Source organism: Poecilia reticulata, linkage group LG12 (genome assembly GCF_000633615.1).
Source record: "Poecilia reticulata strain Guanapo linkage group LG12, Guppy_female_1.0+MT, whole genome shotgun sequence".
Taxonomy (NCBI): domain Eukaryota; kingdom Metazoa; phylum Chordata; class Actinopteri; order Cyprinodontiformes; family Poeciliidae; genus Poecilia; species Poecilia reticulata.
The window spans coordinates 20,364,528-20,388,990 of NC_024342.1; the positions used below are offsets into that span (position 1 = coordinate 20,364,528).

General features: G+C 38.3%; 1 protein-coding gene across 1 annotated transcript in view; it reads right to left on the bottom strand.

Annotated features, from left to right (window-relative positions):
• Positions 1-451: 451 nt before the first annotated feature.
• The window catches only part of hcn1 (hyperpolarization activated cyclic nucleotide-gated potassium channel 1), an 81,716-nt gene continuing 57,704 nt past the window's right edge, over positions 452-24,463 (bottom strand). Inside the window, exons 5-8 of the mRNA XM_008424521.2 lie at positions 23,214-23,360; positions 21,297-21,537; positions 15,563-15,727; positions 452-6,052 (exon numbers count right to left, since the gene is read on the bottom strand). Coding sequence (XP_008422743.1) covers positions 4,986-6,052; positions 15,563-15,727; positions 21,297-21,537; positions 23,214-23,360 — 1,620 coding nt within the window. The 3' untranslated portion in view covers positions 452-4,985. The remainder of the gene's footprint in view (positions 6,053-15,562; positions 15,728-21,296; positions 21,538-23,213; positions 23,361-24,463) is intronic.

Consider the following 24,463-nt stretch of genomic DNA (forward strand, 5'->3'; position numbering starts at 1 on the left):
CTATATTTTCAAGGTTTATTATTTACAAACAAAATAAATGAAAAAAAAAATCAAAAAGAGTTTTTGACAAACACTGTTTGTCTGCATATTATCGTAAGAAAGTTTACATTTATCCTTCTTTCTTCTGTTATAAGCAACCACCAGACAGTTTGTTTTCTCTAAGCCTCGGATTATCTGAATAAGCTGAACAGTGACCATGTGAGCCGGGGTTGCACAACTCACATTATCGGTAAATATAATGAAACCTGTGATCATCACAACCAAAGAAAAATCTGGTTCATCCTACATGAATGTTATCAGTTGTTTTTGCATCTTGCTCCACCTCCCCCCCCCACATCCCCCAAAAAACACCAACAAACCCACAAAAAAGAAACATACATAAATAATATACGTGCTGGTTTGTTGATAGTCTCTAAATTCCTAATGTGTAAGCTCGTTATTTTGTGTTGTATGTCACTGATAATGCCCGTTCCGGTATGCTAGTTAGTAGTGATTTGTTTAGTGAAAAAAAAAAAAAAAAGCACATAGTCGGGAAGCTCTCCCTCCAAAGGCAAGTATCAAAAACAGCACAAACCAACAGTGCTGCAATCCATCTCGACTGTGTACTAGTTCCTATACACTATGGCATGTTCGCGATTAAGCGCTCTCCGTTGCAAATAGAACACCTCCCCACCCGCTCCCGTTTAGAAACTCAAACAAGATGAGGTCAGCACAAATTCTCAGAGATATCGCTCCCTTTTCCATCTCATCCAGCGCCTAACCTCGCTGAAAGAATCCCTATCTTTTCATTAGTAAGTCAGAAAGTGCAATTTAAAAACAAAGACAAAGACTTTGAATGTTTTGCTTTGGCCAGTTTCTTCTCATGCATCGGTACTCAACCTTTTACATCAGTGGCTAGCTACAAAGAAAGGTATAAAGGTGCTCCAAATTTATACAATGTCTCAAGTCTGTGATACATCTGCAAGTCTAAAGATTGCACTTCTTTTATCTGTACATTACCTCATGACGTTTCTATTTAAGTTGAGTTTTAGAAAAAAATTAATAATAAAAAAAAAAAGACTCGCCTCCAGCAGTTCTCACCGAAAGTGAAGACACCGGCTGCACATGTTGAGACATTTGGCCATCGTTATTGTCATTTCCTTTCTTGTCTAAAAACACTGAGACACAGAACACACACACACACAGAGTATAGCAAGAGTGACTGCGCAGCCGTGTGCAGAAGTGACGCTAGTGTGCGGCGGGCTCATGCCCACAACGAAAAGGATGGAACATGGCGATAGTTTTAGGCACAAATACTTCAGACCGTCAATGCAAAAAAGAGTCAATGCTTGTGTTTCAACACACAGATAACATCTAGCAGAAGGACAGTGAACAAAAGAGAATCTAACATTAACATTTAACGTCAACATTTTCGAGATAGTTTCTATTTAAGTTATTTGTGACAACGCATGCTTTCGTGACAGTGGTGGGTTGACTGCATTTGTGGACTATCGACACAGTCTGGGGTGAAGACTTTTAATCTTTTAAAACACTATCTCAACGGGCTTAGTCACTGTGAACTGATGAGATATTTGGTGCCATGAATCTGAATCTAAACTGACTGAGAATTTGTCACTTTTGATTAAGGAGAAAGCAGTAAGGCCTTGAGCACAATGTGCAACCTATTGGATGTGCACGGAATGAACCTGCAAGCAGTGACGACAGCTTGCAGGTCGTGTGCTCGGATAGTCGTGTGTTATTCTTGCTTAACTTTATACGTTCATGCCTCAATCTCCAGGTCAGTTTAGAGTACCTAAGCCCACACGATGGATTTACATGAGACAGAAACCTTAATGCAAACCAGCCTTTGTTTACCATCCACTCTTAATCGGCCCCTTTTTACCCATTGATACAATGTCCTGAGGTCTTCATAAAGTGTCTGTGATATGCTTTAATTAAAATACACCAATGTTACAATACCAAACCCTCTAATATCGCCTATCTTTTCTTTCTAGCTCTTGACTTTACTTCTCTTTCTTCTGCTGGTTGTGTGTGTTTGGAGATGACTGTATACCCGGAGTGTTGCATGGAGTTATGTAGCACTAGTATTCAGCCTGACGGCTCACACCATCACACATAGACTAGGAAAGTCAAACTGTTAGAAAATATAGTTTTGATCTAAAAAAAAAAAAACTTGCATCACTCTTATCCGAAGTTCAGTCGGTTGATAATTATCCTTTTTTTTTGGAAGAGAATCAATCAATTATGTCATGTTACGCATCTCAAATGTGATTACTAGAAACCATAAAAGTCAGTCTGCTGGTGAAATATCACATCATAATTTGCATATGATAAACTCTGGTTTTTACAGATGGTTTATTGCTCCGTTTTCAGTCATTTGTTAGGAACTTTCCAGTTTATTTTAATCCTCATCATTCGTCATTTACCACCATTTTGAATTAAATAATGGCCTTTTTCACACAATGTAGTAAGAAAAGTTAAGCTGGTAAAATTATACTGTGTACTTATTGTAATGTTGGTAGGTCCTGTGAAATACTTACTTCATGACAGCAAGTTTTATCATGTAAGATAACCTTTTACCTTACACGTAGCTTGTTCCATAAGTTCAACATTCAGATTTTGAAAAATATTTTTAAAATCGTAAAATTGTTATGCGCATTTTAACCTGAAGGCCCTTTTCTTTAAATCAAATGTTGGATTCTATGATGCTGGTGCAATAATCTAGTAATTTAAACCAAACTCTGTCAAAAATAGTTGTGTAAGAAAATATAGAATAATTTAACTGCCAGAGCTAGGGAATAAATTCAGCATCTTGTTACAACGTGAAACTTGGTTTGGTTGAAATGTATAACTCAAAATGAGATTTATATTAAATTAAAACCTAAATATATTCTCATTTAAATGAGTGCAGCCATAACAGTAAAATGGCAACACATTGCAGGATGTCTGAGTGCTAATAGAAGAAACTGAGTGAAAAAAAATGGAAAGTCAGTGGGAGCTTCTTTATGCCTTTTCAAAATGTTGTAATAAGAGGAATGTATTTCTATATCTCATTAAAATGAGAAACTCTGTCATTTTAACGAGATATAACACTTGTCTCGTTAAAACAATTAAATATCTCATTTTAATGACATACTGCTCCTGAATACATTTCCTAGCTGGGCAGCTAAACATTTCTGAAAGGAAAGAGACAAAAAGGAACCATACTGTGGTTATCGGGTAAACCTTAGCATCACTAAATCTCTTTCAGAGGAATGAAATTAAAAAGAAAATGTCAAAAGGTAAAATTGTGCTGCATAACTATGTGAATGTGAGTGGGTTGTGTTTCTACTTACAGTTCACATGAAAGAAAACACTTGTTTACTTGGGATAATATCAACCCTTTGCCTGCTATGTAGTTAGCATTAGCTATTGCTAGCTTTCCATGCTCTTGTCAACAAAAAGGGTCAAATAGAAAACCTAACTCAGTACTCCAATTCAAACACAACATCTAACCTTGTTGTGTTAAATAAATCAAGGGCAATACTGGAGTATATCTGATCCGGTTTGCAAATAGGGGACAATTTAAATAATTTTTCAAAAGCTACAATAAGTAAGAATGAAAATAATATTTCTGCCCTTGAATATGAATCAGTAATGTTGGTGAAATCATTTTAAAACTGAAATTGGGATAATGGGGAAAAACTAATCCACTTTGGATTGAAAGACAAAAATTAAGTTTTTTAAATTACTGATCCAAAAAATATGTGATGCTAGACCTAAATATAGTAAACAACCAGAGAAGAGAGAGGGAATCATAAATGTCCTTTAAGCCTAAATTTCTCTGCCTCAAGTTCTGCTAAGTTTTTGCATTAAGGTTTGCTCATCTCTTATGAAACATACGTATTTTGTCACTTAACCTCTGTCGCATATAGATGATAGAAGTAAGACATTGTTATGATAGAGAATGCACAACACAGTATCTGTAAATCCTAGATCTACAAAACTATTTACAGCACACATATAGGTATTTGTTATGTCACAGTCTATTGCATAATGGTGATAATCTTTAGTTTATAAATATTATAAATATACACAGAATTTTTTAAGCAACATTATGTAAGATCTCAACCATCTGAAATCAAAAATAGAAAAAAAAAAGAACAAAAAAAAAAACAAGATCATCCATCCATATCCATCTCCACGCTCTTGCTTCACCAAATAAATAAAGAAAGCAGCATTTCTATTACCTATTCCCTTTAGACCCATAACACTGTCATGGTTTGAATGTGAGCCTGCCTTGGGGAAACAACAGCTCAGAAGACTGTATCCTCATCTCTGGGAGCAGCTTAATACACGTTTACAGTATTTATTCTGATCGCTCAAGCAAGTCTCAGTAAATTATTCAATTTTTTTTATCATAAGTATGTGCTTTTAGAATTTCTTTGTCAGAGATAATTGCATTAATAATTGCACAGTGATGCCTAAAGCTGCTTAACAGGAGAAAACATTTTTCCTCTTCATCAGGTTAAGAACAAAATCCATATTGCATTCCAGTTGGAAAAGAAAGCAAAATGACAGGGAAAAAAAACAAAAATAATTTCAAAAAGTCATACATGATATATCATTTCATATATTTCTTAGAAAGGAAGACTCATTTTTATACTACAGCTTTAAATTGCCTTTGCCAATATTGTAGTTAGATTTTACCCACTCGCACCGGCACACATCCACACTCTCAAACATCCATTCACGTGTATCTGTATAATATACATTCTTAAGTTTAGGGAGACAAAAATGTCTAAAATATTATACAAGGGCTTATATACATAAGATTTGTATGAGGTTACTTTAGAGGAAAGCTGGAGAGAAACAAATAAATTCAGAAATTCCTCGTTTTTGCCTCTTTTGTTCAATACCCATCCTTAAGATGAATTGAAACACATTTAAGTTAAAAAAAACAAAAACAAAAAACAAAATAGAAAGTAAGGGAAAGATGTATGGAATCATAAATTTGATGCGAAACGCATTTTGTCTTGCTCAGTCTCTGCACTGCTGAGGACAGAATCTCTTCTAGATCCAGGGGATTCCCTGTGCTGGGTCGAAGATGATGATGATGACGCCGCTGCCACCGCAGCCGCTGCCGAAGCGGCTGAACGCACTGGGGGCAAAGCTCCCGATGACATCTGGCGGAACAGATTGACCCGCTGGGGTACTGTAGTGCGAATGCCACCTTGTAGACTTATTCCCTGGATGGCTGCTGCCGTCGGTGGCACCATGGAGGCCAAAGACTCCCCAGAAGCCGGATGAACTCTGGGCCCCAGAGACGTGTCATGTGGCAGTGATGGTTGGGAGGCCGACAGGTGTCGGACATCTCGACTCAAGCTGCCAGACTGGAGAGCCTGCGTGCTCTTGTGGATGTCTCCCCGCTGAGGTGAAGGGACCTGCTGCTGTGCTGCCGAGGCTGCAGCAGCAGTCGAAGCAGCCGGCTGTTGACCGAGCTGCTGCTGTTGTGTGGGTAGAGAAGGTTGGCCAATGGGCTGCTGGATAAGCGATAGCTGGGACGCTGTTGGTGAGCCATACTGGAAGCTTCGGCTAGCCAACGGGGTCTGAACGGGTGGGCTGCACATGGCCGCCGTGAAAGAGCAGGGTGACATGATCGCTCCCTGATGCAGTGCTGTCTGTGACGAGGAATTCAGGTTAACCTGGGAAAGACTGGATGCAGGGAATCCCCCCTGCGCTGCAGCGGCGGCGGCAGCAGCCACTGGCAGCATGCGAGCAACAGAGGCATTGGCGATAGCTGAAGCACTATAGGTCATGGGTACAGAGGACTGCTGTAGCTGAGCGGCGCCAAAGGCAGTGGAATATGGCGGCTGGGCTGGTGAGTTAATAATGGAGTTTCCTGACATTGGAGTCGAGTTCATTCCGGTAACTGACTGCTTGCGGTCCACCATCATCACCATCTCTCTGTCCTGACGGATAATCTGCTTCAATATCTCGTTCTCCTGTGTGTTGAACACGCCGGCGTTCAGATCCTTCTGGAACTTCTGCAGCAGCAACGAGTTCTTCTTCCCTGTTGAAGCGCAATCAGAAGAGTCACCACATACAGCAATGGAGAACTTTGGATACATAAGAGAAAAGCAGAACTCTGGGTGACAAAGATGCAGCTTGTATGCTTCAGTCATACCAAAGCATACCTATCTTCAATTTCTAACCTGTTAAGAGGTCTGTTTTAGCGGAAAAAAAAAATATATATATATTGTACATATTTTTGCTCAGAAGCTGCATCTTTATAGACCCACTAAGGACTGCTACATGCTACATTTAAAAAAAAAAAACAAAAAAAAACTGAAAGACATTTTGACAGTCATGACTATGAGAAGATACAAAGTCTGAGAAAAGAAAAGGACATATAAGAGACAAAGATTACTGAAGGTGTGACATGATGACAGACTATGAGGGTGGTGAGGTCAAAACACAGAGGAGTTACGGATGATTTGTACCCACACGCCACAATACTGGACACTTTATAAAGACAGAAAACAGAAAATCTAAGTTTTGAGAATGAAATTAAATCACACTCTTTTGAATTACAATGAGAATTTAGCTAAACCACGTCACAGGGACATCTAGAATAACCACTACTGTTTAGCACAAGGAAACATTCTGCTATCTCAGTCTTTGATAATTGTATAGTTATTGTTAATTAATGGAAATTAATTTAACTTATAACAGAATATGTCAAGTTAAACAGTTTTTGGGGTGTACAGTTAAATAACAGAAAATTTTGAAATAAAATTTAGGGTTTGGTATTAGAACCATGTTCTTTTATCCCTTTATTGGTGCAGCTACTAATGTGTAAAAAGTCTTAAAAATTATTTAATCTTTTGTTTAAATAGCATGCTAATGATGCTTAAATCTTTATGTTCTAGGTGTAGATTCGTACATTGATCCAATGGTAACAAATTGCTGATCTCACCAAACAAAAATAATTTAAAGCACCCCTCAGAGTTTCAACAAAAGTATCTGAAGTATTTATAATACATACTTTTAAGGTTTATCTAAGCTATATTAAAAAAATGGCAAATAAGGCAGAGGCCTCTCTATGTTAGCTAGCATTTTAAACTTGCTCATATATACAGCTAATTAAAAAAAACTACAAAAAAACTAAAATAACTGGGTGCATTAAAACAGTGAAATGGATGAAACCAAGAGTACCGATAATTTCTGGAGACTACTGTATGTTCTGTAAGGACACAGAAAAAATTGTCCCAGTCTGTCAAAATGGTTGAGCTATGAAAATAAATGGGACTGATTACTCAACAGCAACCTCTTCTTGTTTCTAGAGGAAGCAATAATAGGAGCTCCTAAAGACAACAAAATGTATCTCAAAAATGACCAGATTTCACAATAAAGATATTTTTAGCATGTTTACCCTGAGTGACTATGTCTGACTGTTCTTAGAGGACGTGTTTCCTGTAATTATTGTTGTCCTTCTGTATTGACAGGCCATGAAGCATTGTCAGTAAAGAAGACAGAGAGGGCGTTCAGCGTGGTGAAGGCTTTCACTTCATCCAATCAATCATTAAATACTGTCCTTGAGAGTGGAGAATTTCTTCACATAGTTTACTGTTTAGCCACATTTGCTGCACTCAAGACTGCTGGGGTGAGCCATGCATTCAGCTATAAGATATTGCTTTATGGCTGTAGCTGCTGAAAATTGATTGATGTCACTTTTGGAGCATTTTATTTTCAGAATCCAGCGCTCAGTTTGAAGTGGATAACTGGGATTGCAACGATTACTACGAGCTAAAACAAACACCACAGGCTGACTGTTAATCTACTGTCGACATACAAGATGGCTTACATGGCAGCTTTAAAGACGAAAGGGTCAAATGCTGTAGATTAGGATGAAAATACATTTATTCATTATTTTAAGAGCTGTTTTCTACGTTTCTCAGAAACGCATTCAGACAGGGATCAGTTTAAATTCAGAAAAAAATAGATATTTGATTTCATTGAAATAAAAAAATAAAAAACACTTTAAATCTATGACAAAATGTCACCATTAACTTTTAATAATTGTACATTTGCTCTGCAGAGCAATGTGTCCTCTGTCTTATCTATTAATTTCCTTAATGTTGTTTTGCTTCCTCGGTCATCCATCTTTACTGGATGTCTTGTCTTCTTCATTAATCACCTAAAGGTGGAAACAGTTTTTGTAGAGCTACAGTTCATACATGATATATGCTCTACATTCACATTGACTACAGTCAAGTGTTTGACTTTATCAGCTCCTTTAAGCTGGTAAGCCTCCAGGATGCAAAGCCATTCACATATCAAAACTTTATGTGATACTGTGTGGCTCTGAATGTCTACTCAAAACCAGATTTCAAAGAAAAGGCATCTGTTATTTTGATGAGCTGCATTCAAATAATTTAAAAATATATATACACAAGATAAGGAGCTGAGACTACAGATGTAAAAGTGGGAAAGCCATGGTCTTATTGCAAGTAATACAATATTTATTAAAAAGGAAATCTGCAGGCACAACTCGTATTGAATTAAACGTCAAAAGCTTTTTATGAATTGAATTACTGTTACAATTTTGTATCTATAACTTTAAAGTTTGAAATAAAAGCCATAGGACATTTTATACATAATTGTTTTAAAACACTTCTGCATGTTAGGAAATGTTCCTACTCACTACTACTGTAAAAACCATAAGATCTTGTAAATATTAGAAATATTTAAAGACTTAGCAACCCACCAGTCAAACATATATAAAGCAAATAAAACACATTTCCAACAATTCAAAATGTGAAATATCACCATCTTACATTATGGCAATGTTTAAATGTGGACTAAGAAATCTGTTGATGAGCAGAATGGAATTTCCAGTCTGGCGACAGACTGGGAACTCAAAAGTTTGATCTTTTTCAGATCAGTGAATACAACATTTTGTAAGCACCATCAACCTGCACTAACCCTAATACTCTGTAGTGTAGAAGCATTTAAGTCCTAAGAACAGCTGTACCATTGATTGTGTTGTACAGTTTACCGATCTCTTCAGTGTAGAAGTATTCACTGATGGAGAAAGACTATTTTTTTTGCATTTGTGAACCGTTTGAAAATATAGCTTTTTTTTCATGCACCAAAACGCTAAACTTCAGCTGGTCATTTTCTTCTTTATCATTTCACAATATATTAGTAATCTTTTTAAAGCTACAACAGGATATCAATTTATTTCTGCGTTAGGGATGTTTTTATTGAACCGGTGAACCCTCACCGGGAGCAAACTTCATCAAATACCAGGTCGTGTGATCAAATTACAACAAACTTGCAAATTGTACATTGGGGTAGGAGTCTACATCCTAGAGACTGCTGTTTACAGATAATGCTAACATTGTTAAACATCCAAATGGGGTGATGGTAGTTACGGGACAGGAGTTTGTCCCGTAATCGGTGGGCCGCTTCGAATCCCCGTTCTGACTGTCTCAGTTATTGTGTCCTTAGGCAAGACACTTCACCGGCTTTGCCTGCTGGCGGTGGTGGTCAGAGGGCCCAGCGGCGCCGGTGCATGGCAGTCAGGGCAGCTGTGGTTACCATCCTGAAGGCTGCCACCATCAGAGTGTGAATAATGTGACTGTGTGCATGTAAAATCTTGAAAATTAGTCACCATTGTCTGTGGATTTCAACATTAGTGTTCCTTTGCACATTTTTTAGAACTGTAAAAAAATATACATAGTAAAATAAAATGTAATGCATGAAAATGACTATTAGTTGTGTGGTAAAAATTACATTATGCTCTGAAAGCAATCAGTCACAATTTTGGTTCCTTCATCTACACATGGTTAGACTGACAAAAAAACAGGAAACTCACACCATTTTCTCTTGGCTGCACCTCATGTCAGACAGACCAACACAAAGTGGAAAAGTCTGAAAAGCTGCAATTGAAAATGTCCTATTTTTTTTGTAAACTCTGGCTGCTGAATCCTCCAGGCTAAAGAGGAGGGACCAGCCTGCTGTTATCGCCGCACAGTTAGAAAGGCAACATCTGCGATGGTACGGAGGTGCAGCCATGCACATGACAAGTGGAACTTGCACATCTGTGAAGGTCCCATTAATGCTGATTTATACTTACAGGTCTCAGGGAAAGAAGAAAAAAATATACTGAAAACTGTTTTTGGACACAGTAGTGTTGGCTTTCTGTAACTTGTGCTGGTTTTAGACTACGAAAGTGAATATAAGGGTTAAATGTGTTGTATTGTACAAGTTCCCTAATTTGCTTCTTTATTAGTTTTAATGATTACATAATTACTGCAAACCACGTCTTAGATACCTTTAGTTTAGTTCAGTTTAAGTTAAGACGTTTACGGTACATAGTAATCTGTAAGTCTATTACAGAGGAGGTGGGAAGTTAAAGTCCTTGAGGACTTGTGCCTGCACGTTACAGATGTGGTCCAGCTCCAACACTTTCGATTCAAATTGAAAAGCCTGCTAATGACCACTTTTGCTGATATCAGGTGTGTTCATGCAGAATAACACCGGCCGTCAAGGACCACCATGACCCACACCTGCTTTAAATCTTCCTCAATTTTATTTTATTTTATTTTTTACACAAGACAGAACAGACATTTCAAGTCAGACAATCAGAAACAAACTTTTTTGCTGGGTGAAAACATGAATAAATAATGAAATGGGATCTTGAATGTATAGTGAACTCTATGTGGTGTTGCATTAGTAAAACTCTTACTAATTTGAGGTATGGTTTTTCTGAACCATACCTCAGGAAAGGATTCATAAAGACGTGGAGTGCTTAACAATCACAGCTAACCATAAATCGTGTGATTTTTTTTTCTCCCCCCATCGAGGGTTAGTTTACAGATGAAAAAAAAATGGCATGTAGAACTGGATGAGATCTCTTTGTTTCTTTGATTGTCTCAGTTGCTGACATTTTAATGTGTCCATCAGAATGCAGAGTGTTTCTTGTGTGGGTAACTTGAGTTATGTGTTAAAGATGCAGAAATTAAACAGGTAATGTAACCTTCAGCAACAAGTCAAGCTGTTAATTTTCAGACTGGATTTATTTAGCAAGGTTGAATGTGTTAAAGTCTGGCCCTGTCCAAGTACTGGAATCAGAATAAGAAGTTTACCTGGTGCCTACTCTTCGGCCAGGGCATTCTTGAAAACGAGATGAGCTCGTCTCAAGATGGACTCCTGGTCAAACAGTTTTTAGATAGATAAAGGATAACGTCAAATGTGCAACATAGTATTGTTCTCAAAGCATGGTTACTTTTTTTTTTTTTAAGAGCAAGACAAGCAGGTAACCAAATGCAGTCAATATGTAGAAACGATACAACCAGCACTGATCATGACAAAATATCTTCCATCGTATGAGACAAAACCCCTTTCATGTTTAGTCTGAAAGGACGAATCTGCTCTGCAGCACTCTGAACTGTGTCAGTGTGCACAGCTTTCACTTTCCAATATATGATAATAGTGAGAAGCTAACTCATCTGGCAGTTCTTATAAAAAGGGGCAAATATAGGTTTAACCAGCTGACATTAAAGGGCACATTGAAGCAAAACCCTACGTTTCCCTGTAGGACATTCTCTAAAAATGGTACCTCGTCTCCTTTGAGTTTTGTTCATTTGCAACGCTAAAGGTTAGGTTCAATGTACTTCATGCTGAAAGTGCAGAAGGGTGAGCTATTTTCTGCCGGGTGTAAAATTTTAACTGATATTTTACAGATGTAACGGGGTTGGATGCAGTAATAATAAATACAAATTTATTTTAAATTTTGCAGATTTGTGGTTGGCTACCTTTTGTAAAAAATAAATAAATGAATAAATAAAAGATTTTACAGAGCCTCCCAAGTGCCAAAATAAAATTAGAAATCAGAAAAATGTCCTCCATGCCCAGGCAGACATGACAGAGGGTGGCTCACACCAAGTCTGGTTCTGCTGGAGGTTGGGTCTTTCCTCTCCTTGGTCGCCAAATGCTTGTTGAGTAAAGAACTGCTACAAAGCTCTTGACTCGGTACAATAGGATTTACTCTGATAAAAAGGAAATCAGATAAAAAGGGTAAAATTGGTACCTTTTTTTACCAATCCGGATTCAAGTGGATAAAATATTATTCCAACGATGAACGACCTCTAAGCAAACAACTACAACAAAACCATGAAAGTTATCTTCTCTCAACAAAATCTTGTATTTCAATTAAAATATTAAAATATTTTGAGCTGGATGTGAACAACAATGCAACAATGCAAAAGAAGCATTGTTTCCAAAAGGAGAGATCATTTTCCTCTGTTACATTTTTTTTCTATATTTCACAGATTTAAAACTTTAATTATGACAAATATTTAAATTATCAATAATTACCATTTTTTTTGTTTTTGTTTTGTTGACAAAGTAAAAATCAATTAAATCCTTTTTGAATTTTTTGACCAGCCTTTTCATGGCTCAACTTGTATTTTAATAATTTGTCTTTGCGGTTCTCCATCTGGTTCAAGTCAGATTCCTCTTGCTGATCCACTCCCAAATCCTACTATTTCTATTATTATTCTTATTATTACCCTTTTTGATCAATTTAAACATTGCTTTAAGTCTAAATCTGCTAGAGGTATGAATAATTTAGGGAAGACATGTATTTGAATCCTAAAGTCAAATATTTTGATTAAAACCGTTTCCCAAAAATCTTATTTTACCTTTCCCAGCTCCAGTAACCCAAACGCTGTTGCATCTCTGAATTTATTTTGACACCAAGCACTTGAAGGGCTCTGTAGGTTTTTCTTAGTCATCAGCTGACTTGATGATACACTGGAGTCACCTATGGAGACTTTTCCAACTTTATAGACACCAATTGTAGATTTCCAGTTAATCGATCTGACCTGATAACTAAGTGCTTTTGAATTTGAGTCAACTTTGTGTTACAAAGTAACTTGAAAGTAAGAAAATGTATATCAATGGCAAAGTGATCCACTGACACGGCCATGATAATGAAAAAACAGCCAGAAGTGATCAAATGGATTCAAGCTGAGCCACTATAACAACATTTGCATATTGCCTTTATTTATTTTGATGGATAATAATGTTTTACTGTAATGAAATATGTTTATTAATATATAACAGCAATATATTATGAAGCATTTTAGCCCTTCTCTCAATAAAAGAGTGCATTATTGTGAAAACATTTTAAATTGAGACGGCCGAGTTTATGTTTAATAACGTCATTGAGAGGCGCCACTTGGTGAATTCATTCGAGTGAAATTGTGTATATTTTACAAAGTTCACTGTACTTGTGTACTTCAAGAACCACAATATAATTCATTGTGTGTCACTTAAAAACATTTCCTGATAATACAGTAGGGCTTTTTGTTTTATAGACTGTGTTTAAAATATATGGTGATATTGGAAAAATCCAGGGAGAAATTATAAGGATTACTCAAATCGAATGTAACCTCATTACATTAGTTCCTGTGACACCCGATCTTACAAGATGCACAGGACTTTCTGAGACATGGATTGTTCAGCACGATACTTTGTAGACCCTTGCAGTGTTGTAGCTGAACAATGACTCCAGCATTTATGATTCGCATGGAGTGGTCTGATCAGATTTCAAACATACTGTACATATGTGCCCCTTTGGAAAGCTTGCGTGGTTTGAAATCTATATTACCAATCCTCATTTTTATCTTTCTTCTTCTTATATAATTTTATCAGTTGATTGGCGTAAGACCTATTGGTTAGTAATGCAGTAGAGTGCCTTGCAACAATATTCATACTTCGTGTGAACATTTTTTGAGGTCAAACCACAAACTTCACTATGTGTTTTTTGGGGTTTTGTGTGATAGACGACAATTTAAAAAGGCTTTGTTTTTGAAAGTAAATGAGACTGACATGTCTCAAAATATTTTGTTGGTCTGAAACTGTTCTTGTAATTTCTGATGACCATTTTGCGTGTATTTACTGGCATTTTGACAATTTATCTCTAATGATATGCTTAGAGGGGAGGGCGAGGATTCCATGTAAAATTGACTTTTTTGAGCTTTAAATCATCTTACAATGTTATGCCCTCACCCAAAACATACCTGTAGTGTTGCATTGATTATTTCCTGTATGTCTGAGGAATCCTTGACTCTCCAGATCAGACAAAGTACCGCCTATTTACCAAAAGCTCTTCTTTGGAGCGGCAGTCACCAGTCGAGCTTTTGCCCCACAAAGAACTCCCACACTCAGCTCCTCCAAACTACCAGCAGCAGCAGTTAGCAAACACCTGGTGGAACTGCATATCTGCTGAGCTCATCACGCAAGCTACTACTCAGTCCAATAGTGGTTAACCGCATCATGGAGGAGCACTGTTGTCATAAGGTGAAAGCAGAGTGTAGAAATGAGTAGGATATCAATTTCAAGGCATCTAATTGCAAAGTCAAATTTCTTTTAAATTATGCTAGATGTATAGAACACTTTTGATAAGAATGATAGGTAGCATATTTACTTGATTACTTGATTGCTGTGCCTGGAAAATGCATAATACAGCTCCTTTAAGTCTTGGGGGTTTGACGTTCTCCGTGCCATGACCCTACTCTTTAGCATTCTTGACAGATTCTCTACCAAATCCTAGCTGGGATCCAGACTGGGTCACTCTTAAACGCTGGTGTTATTTGATGCCATAATGTACACGTTGCTAAAACTACAAGATTAATTAAACTAAAATCTGCCAGTGGTATTCGTTTTGACCTTACCTGTGTATAGTAAACAAAGTTCAACTGTGTGCAATCTCAATGCAGACGCAGTTGGGAAGACCTCAGATGTTTGTTAAAGACCAGGAAACGGTCACTTTATCCAAGCGGACCTTGGATAAAGTGGTGAAGGTAAAGGAAGGGAAGGGTTACTTGGGTATGCTCCTTTCGGCTGGTCTATTACATAAAACCACAGTAAAATGCATTGAAGTTTGTGGTTTAGACAAAATCTAAAAAAAATAAAAAAAAAAAAGTCTAAGAAACAGCTATCAATACTTTTGCAAGGCACTGTGCGTTATACTGATCAGGAGTCTGCTTGACAGCCAACTGAGCTGCACCAGATGGTAACATTTCTCTTGTCCCTGATATTAATTTTGTAAGAAATCTGTAATTGGGTGGGGTGCTGCTCATACCCAGGAGTTTGGATGAGTGTACAGAGAGCCAGACACACATGCACGTGAGGTTAGCTTCCATCGACTCGGTGGCTTCCAGTGGGGGGGTCAACACCAAACCAAAGAAGTGGGCGACTAGACTCCCTCCCGGACAGCGACATGCACCGCCTTCCAATTAATCCAACCACAAAATGCTACTTTTGCTCATTAGAAGGACTAAGACAGGTTACAACAGAACTGTCTTGTGTGTTAAGAAAAAGAAAAGAAAAAAAGAACAGACAAGTAAAGAAAAAGGTAGCATACAGGTCATGCAGCACAAGATGGCACACACAATGCTTTTATGAGGAAATAAGGGCAATCGGAATCTGATTAGGACAAGACAACGAGGCATGATGACGGGCAACAGAACCAATCAATTAGAAACAAGAGAAAAATTGGTCTTACCAATGCGGTCCAGGCGGTCGATGGCTACGGTTTCAAACGCACGTCGCATCATGGGGTACTCTTCTAGCACCTCATTGAAATGGTCAACAGAGAGGGAAAAGAGTCGACAGTAGGTGTCTGCACGTACGCTCGCTGTCCGTCTGCCCTTGGTGAGCAGACAGATCTCTGCACGACAGGGACACAGAGGTACAAAGAAAAAAAAAACACATGAAGGAAGCAGTAGCAAAGGCTGGGAGAGTACAGAAGGCCATAAAGGAAATCATCCCAGTAATTACTGTACACATTATCATATAGATGAATCTGTGAGAGCAAAGGGTTTGGGAGAGGGAGAGCTAATGTGAATGTAAATAAATTGAGGATCTTATGAGCAGGACTGTCACAGTCATTATGCTAAGACAATTCATCATCCTGTAGAGAGCTAATAGTCCCATAATATAATACTGTAGTTAGCTTTACTGTCAGGCTCTTAGGCACTGCATCCGTTTCTAAAATGTAATGAGTAACTAAAGCTGGGGATGATTTTACAGCAACCTGTATTCCTGTCTCTGATGCGATGAAATACAAGAACGACAGCAGAACAGTGCATCAGCAACATATCTATATTCTCCTTGTAGTCCCCCGTTGATCACTTTGATCACATTAGCAATGAGCAGCACAAATATATAAACACCCCAACGTCCTACATCTATTAGCGCAGAATCATTGTATACAGTGCACATCCATTTGAAGAAAAGCATTGCTACTCATATGTCCTACCAGTCAGCTGATAATAACACCACTTAAGTTGTTTACATACTTTTCAAGAACAGAGAAATTAGTTTTATCTCCCATGACCGAGGGCTGTAAGTGATTTCATTCTTTAATTGTAGCCTGGTTTGGGAGTCCTTCCAGCTTCTTGTTAACATATTCAGGTGAGATATTTTTTTTTATTATTTCTCTGTTGTGCTCAATAACAATTACATACTAATGTAGTAGGAGGAACCTTAAAGGATTCCTTCAGTTGAGCTCTTTTAAAGTATAAATGATAAATGTCCTGACCAGACAGAATCTACTCGTGGCGCATGATTCATCACCTTGAATCTCATGCTCTGCCACGTACAAGCTCTGCACTTGAAACAAATTCACTCTCCTCTGCATGCAGAATGCTTGACTGATGTGGAAATTGTTCTTTCTCCATTTAGGTTCTTATTGTATGAGGTTGAAAAAGAGTCAGTGAGCTGAATTCATAAATTCCATTTATTAAGAATAAAATGCAGCGCTGGTCCATCGTCATGTTTTATCACATGCAATTTGAGTTTATAGTGACCCACGCTGCATTTTTCTAGAAACACTTTTTAAAGTGAGCATTTTCCAAAATTGTGATTGTGAAGTGTTACTTTTGAAGTTGATTATTACACAAAACAATGACACAGAGGCCAACTTCACACAAGTCCACTCAAGCATTCCATACCAAAAAAAAAGTGCAGCAATTTTTTCTTTTAAAAATCCATATTTATCCACTTTATCTTGACTACTTTTAATGAACATCAAATGTAAGATAAACGGCGTCAACATTAGAACTGAATACATTTATTTTTGGAAAATGTTTAGCACCACACTGCTTTGAGCATGCTCAGGATTTTCACAATTTGAATTCTGATGAAATTGTCGTCAATGTATCTGCCTCGTACAAGTTGACATTACAGCATCTTTTGTTGGGACCTTATGGGAAGCTTACAGTTGAAATGGAATTTGCTTAAAAACATCCATAGTACCAAAACTGGAGTTTGAACAATTCTGCAAAAAATTTGATCACTTGGCGTTACTCAAAAGCAGTGTATAAAGTTTAGAAATTAAATTTCCAGACGGTCAGACAGCGATTACTAATTAACACAAACTATAAAGAAAATTGATAGTGACGTCATAGCAAAATAACTGTTTTATTTAATGTTTTTAACATGAGTCTGTTCTGACTCAGCAGCACACTGTACATCTGACACCCTTCATCTTAACACTGAACACATTGACATCATAAGCGATGTGTATACCTGAGCAGATGTGATAGGATTAAGCATCTCACAAAAGTAAAAAATTTTTTTTCACAATGAAACTCATGTAAAATGTGTTTTTTACAAACACCAACATCCACGGTACAGAGTAACAGTAACTTAACATTTGCGGTGCCTGACCGAAGCAAAACAGGCCCCTCATCTACTGTCCCGTATCTGTTTTAACACTCTTTGACCTCCACTTACATTTGCACCTGTACGCAGTCTACCACTTTCCTTCACGTGGCCAATGTTAACCTGTTACGGTGTAATTTTTCTTGGCTCTGCCATGATAAATCACGGAAGCGGGGCACAGACTGTGCAAGATGTGCAAGCAACACTCTCTCAAGGTGTGAGTGTGAAGAAGGTGTTAGCACTGCTGTAATGGAAAATGGAAAAGCGGCCTCTACAGCGAGAGGTTCCTTAGCGAACCTGGCAAACACACAGAGGATGAGAGACGCGGACAGAAGAACGCATCGTGTCACATGTGGTTTCAGACGTGTGGGAGACACAGGAGTCAATACAAGTACAGTCGATGGTTGGTCTGTATTTAAAGCAGCATGCTATGCAACTAACAAGCTTACATGGCACAACAATGGCAACACCCAGAGATAAATGTACCCGACACCAAGAATCCGATTAAAGTGGGCTAAACAGCAGTGGGAGAGTAGATAATAATGCTTTGTCTGATGCTGATTTAGACAAATGAAAGCTATAGCTTTTGCAAAGTTTGAACAAAGAAAAACCATCAGCAAGATTGGATCATTTTTTTTCATTCACTTAGCCAATTCCTCATATGTCTAATGCCAAGGTTGTATTTCATGGTTAGATAAGTAATGTCCCCCCTACAATCGTTTTAACAAGTAGGTTAAAGAACCTGTATGCACCTTACAAAAAGTTACTGTTGCTTCTAAGAAAAACTTAGAACGTGTAAAGTTAGAAAAACAAGATCTATTACTCACTTTTGCCATTTATTTGGCAGGCACGTTCACTGGCTTAGCGCCTTATACATATTCAACTGCCTCTGTTTTTTTGTTGTCCTGGCTTGCAATTCTGTATTGACAAGCAGAGAATAGGAGAGCCCTGAAATGAATTTTAAAACTCTTCTGAAATATCATCCCTGTCACCTGGAAAACCTCGGGTGTTGCTGTGGGTCCGTCTACATCAGGGAACCGTTATCACTCCTCGCGATGCTGCAGTTTGACACGTGTCTGTTGTGCTGTCACAAAGCGTAACCACTGACTCCTGGAGCGTTGAGGATAATTTACCATCACGTCATGTATCACATATGCACTTGTGGCAACCGGCTTTCCTCCTGTGTGTGTGAGGAGGGTTAAGTCTCATATGACTAAGACACCGAGGCCCAAAAGGGATTCTTGTCTGCCGTCCGTCTTGTTCTAGCATCGTGCTGTATTATTCCTAAAGACAAACAACGGCTTCACTGCTGAGCTGTGTCATAGTAATATGTAATCCCATCCACTCTGGCCCTGAGGTGATGTTATTTCAGCATGCAGGTGTAGTAATGACCATGGCTGAAGGTGCTTTGTGACCTACTGTCCTCCCAAATGTCCTGCTCATCATTATGCTATTTGTTTCCTATGGCTTTTTTTTTTTTTCCTACAAGAGCAATGCCAGATGGTCCCCGACTCTCCCAAAGAGTTACCTGAGGCATCTAAGTATTCATACCCCTTAGAACCTTTTCACAATTTGTCATGTTACAAAAACAAACTTTAAATCTATTTTTTGTGATAGATCAACAGATCATCGGGGGTTTATTTGAAAACATAACATAAGTGAAACAGACACCATCAAACTGAAGGTGCATTCACACCAGCCTTGTTTAGCCCGATTTAACCGAACTCTAGTCTATTTGCAGAGAAAGATTTGCAGGGAGGTGTGAAAGTGCAACCAAACTCTGAAGCGACCAAAAAAAAGCGAACTCTTGTCCGCCTAAAACACCCCAAGTCTCAGTTCAGTTGACGTGAACTCTTGTGGTTTCGAATTGATATGTGGATGTGAGCGTACCGGAGACGGGAAGCAAACTACAGAGCAAGGCATTCTGGGTAAACACAACTCAATAAACACAAGAGTCTAATGTTAGTGGGAACATATGTTGTGAGAAATCCTACAACAGCTAAAATCTGACACCACTCCATTTTTATTTACGCTTTGCAAAGACGGAAGTCATCTTCTGAGGTTATCGCGACATTTCCTTCACTGGTTGTTGGTGCAGTACCATCACAGGCGAGGTGCTATGACTCCTGAAGACGTCATAGCTACGACAGGCTAATGTTTGTTAATATAACAAACATTAGCCTTACACTCCACTAATCTGGCCCTTATTGAAGAACAGCAAGATGGAAGTTGCTGCTGAAAGAAAGTCCTGTTGGCAGCTCATTACAATCCATGTGAGGGACCTAGGAGGCTTGTAGAAGAAGATACTCTGGGCAAATGAAACCAAAAATTTTAATTTTTGATGGTATGCATGGTTTAAAAAAGACGGGGAATAAAAAAATATGGAGTCAAGGCTAAAGTAGAGGAAGCTTGAGTTTTTTACCAACAAGAATGTGCAGTTGAAATGAGCCTCTAGATGTTAAAAGACGGTAGAGACACACCTTCAAACACTTGCAGTTGCAGCTGAATGTTGTTTGACAAACTATTGACTCAGGGGAATTTAAAACCAATGTTCATCACACTTTTCAGATTGGTAGAATAATGTGCCCTTTCTTTTTACATGTATGCACATCGAGTTATTTTATTGCATGAAATATGCATAAAGTACATAAAAAATTACTAACAACAAACTAAAGATAGTCTTTATGTGAAAAGTGTGGAGAGGGGAAGAGGTGCTAATACTTTTCCAAGGCACAGTATTTTCCTGTTTTGAGCAGAGGTGTAGAGACATTTGAAGGCAGTGTTGGACAGGAATAATGGACTTTGATTATTCAACAGGGAGAGACTATTTGTTTTTGCCTCCTTTAGCCCGTCAACGAGTCACAGTGCATTCAACAGACACACCAAAGGGAAGGTATTCTTAGACTTACCCTCCTCCCATAGCAGGGGTGAGCTCAAGAGATAAAAAATGCAAGACAGTCTAAAATAGGAAACTTTGCTTTCAAAAAGACACAGCAATGTCTGCATGTAGATTTTGGCAGAGTAAACAACCTGCGATGAAATTACAAGTGACATCTAAAAAAAAAAAGAAAAAAAGAAATGTATGAAATCTGGAATGTCTTGAAGAGGATGAAAATTCGAGATTTAAAGCACGGCGACAGGGTGAGAACAGCAAGGTGCTCCTGACTTCACGCAGAAGAGTTTCCAGTTGCTTGTGATAAATACATATAGCAAGAACGAACAGAGGCGAGGAGTTTTTGCATGCGAGGGCGAGTGTGGAGGAGGGACCTCTGTGTGTGTCCTAAGGGATGCCTGATCCGTGCCTTGGCCCACTCCAGCAACCAGATGAGAGATTATGTAAGCACCGAAGCTGACTAACGTCTGACACTGGTTACTGAGAATCTACAATGACTTTCAACAGCATCAAACACAAACCTTAGTCGGCTTTTCTGTCTAAGCATGTTACATGTACATACATATGTATGTCTCCGAGCAGGCTGACACAATCATATAATGAGTGTTTGAATTTTTATGTGAGTGTGTAGAAAAGCCAGATAATAAAAAAATATTCCCTTTTTTTTTTTTTTTTTTACCTCCAAAGTAGGATCCATCGGTTAGTTTCATTTCCTTGTTGAACTTGGTGATGACACTCACGACGCCATGCTGAATAAAGTACATCTTCTTCCCAACCGTGCCTTCCCTGATGATATAGTCATTGGGTTGGAAAACTTCAAACTTCAGCTTGCTCAGCATCCCCGTCACAAAGTTGGGGTCGGCGTTGGCGAACAGAGGCATGGTGGCAACAAGTTTACGACAATTGAAGTTGACAATTTCCTGGCGGAGGAAAAAAGAAAAAAAGGGACGTAAGAAACAGATATGCGCTCGTGCCATTAATAATTCACTTATTTCCACCTGAACTCAGGGGGAAAGCAAGCAAGCAGGCAGATAGGTGGTCGGACACAAAACCTTTCATCTCTGAACCGTTATCCGCAAACATAAATGAAATTGGACACACAGCGCTTATTTAGGCTTAATACTTCCCGAGCACTTCCCATATCTCTCATGAGAGGAAACTTTTTGGCACATAAATCAGATCCTGATGAGTTTGCCCTCTGGTGCCGGCTGCGAGCCATCTCACTGGCCTCATCCTGTCCCCTCATACGCAGCAGGAGATTAGGAGCTTGTTGTCTGTTTGTACGTCGCATCTCTGTTGCTGTGCAGATGGAAGGCCGGGGCACTTGGCAACCGCAGTGCCGTGTTGTTGACCCCACATGAGCGATAGCTCTCCTCCAGTGACAACGGGACATTAACAAAAAGATAACCAATCTCTGCAATGTTTCGCTGGCTACATGAGGGCAACAGAGAAGAATGCTAGCGCAGCCTCAGATGCGTTTGTCAGCAAACGCTATGGAGTTCTGACCTCAGTCGTGCACCTGAATTAATGAATTAGACAGGAAACGGTTCTCATAGCGGGCCGGCATTCATGTCTGGGAATGAATGTTTGGCTTTGCCTTTTTGAAGATTTGTCATATGGCAGCCAGCAGGAATACAAGTTGGAGGTTATGCAGCGGTGCGGAAACAGTATGGCTGTCTGCAATTACAAACCAAAGAAGATGTTTTTCTTGTATTCATCATTATAATGGCCATAATGTCCGAAGGCGAACATATTTACGTAGGCCTAATAAATAACTAATTTATTAGTTATTATAACTAATAAATAAATAATTCTGTTTATTATTTATTTATACTGCAATGACTGCAGGTAGGTAAACACCTCAGACTGTGCCTGAAATGATACCTGGACTGAATTATTCAGTGATTACAGATTCTTCAAAGCATGTGATTTGTGCCTGCCATCCATTTACCCATCTATATTGCGGGAAAAAAAATGCAAGAATTTGATTTTAGCAAATGAATGCTAAAAAATAACATTTATTTCTGCACTAAGTTGACAAATTGCAACAACAGATTGAACACGTTTTTGTTTTCATTTATTTATTTATTATTTAAGTTAATGTTCAAAAATAGCAACGTTTTAAAAGTGTGACAACCATACTCAATCTATCAGTGCTATAAACAAACATTCACAATCCATGTATGTTTTAGTTCATTATATTACAAAATAAAATGTGTTTGTTTAGATCATTTGGCAGTCTCTTTTCTATGCAAGGTTTTTCTCTTTGCACATACTGAACTAACCCTGCAAAATATTTTGTCTTAACACCCGAGTCTTAAGGCGTCAGACATAAACTAGCCCCTCGCCACACACACATCTTTCAACCTAATGCTCATTTATTTTTTGTGCCAAATTAAACATTCAAAGTTCACCCTTCAGAATAGATTTTTTTTTCTCTCGCAAATGTGACACCAGCTGTCAGAAACACTTTTCACTGTATTTTTTTTTTTTTTTAACTATTCTAAAATACAATTAAAATTTTCCATCAAACAGGAAATGATATGGGGTCAAAGTTTGAATTCACTCCTGTGTTTCATCAGCGAAGCTGTTTCACCTCTTTGAGTGGGTCGTTGAGTTCACTCAGGATGTTGTCCTCATCAAAAATCTTGCCTTGGTAGCGGTGCTCATAGTAGTCATGGATTTTCTGCCTCATGTCTGCTGGAAGCTTGTGGAAAGACATGTATTGCTCCACTTGCTTATACTAGGAAAGGATGAAAAAAAAGAAAATGACATGCTTCAGTTCATACAGCTTTTACAATCCCTTTATTTGGCAGAATGCTGTTAAGATGTGCGTGTCAAAAAAAAAGTCATTTTAAAGTACGATCTGAATCACGAGCAAGGTTGCGAATAGCATTGTCAACATTGCCACAGTGTACTTTCGTGTCCCTGTAACGGGGACAAGTCGTGCGCTCACTGAGTCACAATGCCATATCCTGGTGGTGTGTGGAGGTACAGCCACAAAGGGAGAGATGCAGCTGGTGAAGGAAAGCAGGAACAAGAACAGGCCGAGAGCTATGTCTGACCAAGGTAGCAGCTCAGATAGCCTCACCTAACCTAGCGCTAATGCGAATTACCAAACTAGGCTCTACAACAAATAAAACAAACTGAAAATGAATTTTCAGACTAATTTGATCAAATATTTTGGAAAATATTTATTGTAAGGACAATCACAGGACTATGGACAACTTAAAAGGGAGCCTAAAACATTTCTTTTAAAGAAAAGTTGTCTTTTGCTGTAGGTAGCAAGTGTCTTTTGTATTTCAATCTTATGTTCTTGTGATGCGTTTGACCTTGTCAGTGCTCTGTTTCCTGTCTGTATTTTAGTCAATGATTTCTTCACAGGCACTCCAAGGAAAAGATTAAATAATGCATGCTGAACATTTTTACTTCAGTTTTCTTCCTGAGGTTCAGCAGCCCCTTCAGGAGCTACGTGGCAATATGAAATAATGTACCCAACGCATAAAAAGAATGAAAATGTTTAGGAGTACAGATCGTTTTTCAAACAACTCATGTACAAGTCACTACTTGAGATCTGTTCAAAGGAAGCCAAGGTTTGATTCAGTGATTAAAAATGGCCATTAGATTACAAATAACTTTTTCATTATCTACATTAATCCTGGGTTGATGTGTCTGTGTGTGTCTGCATCGCACATCAGACCGTGAAGGACAAGAATATTAAGCAGACTCAATGATAGATCTGTGCTAACAGCTTCTACAACCAGGCTTTTCAAACCTGTTTTGAATGTTTTTCAGAGTAACTAATGGTTTTAGAAGATCAAATTTGATGATCAGTTTGAGTATTTT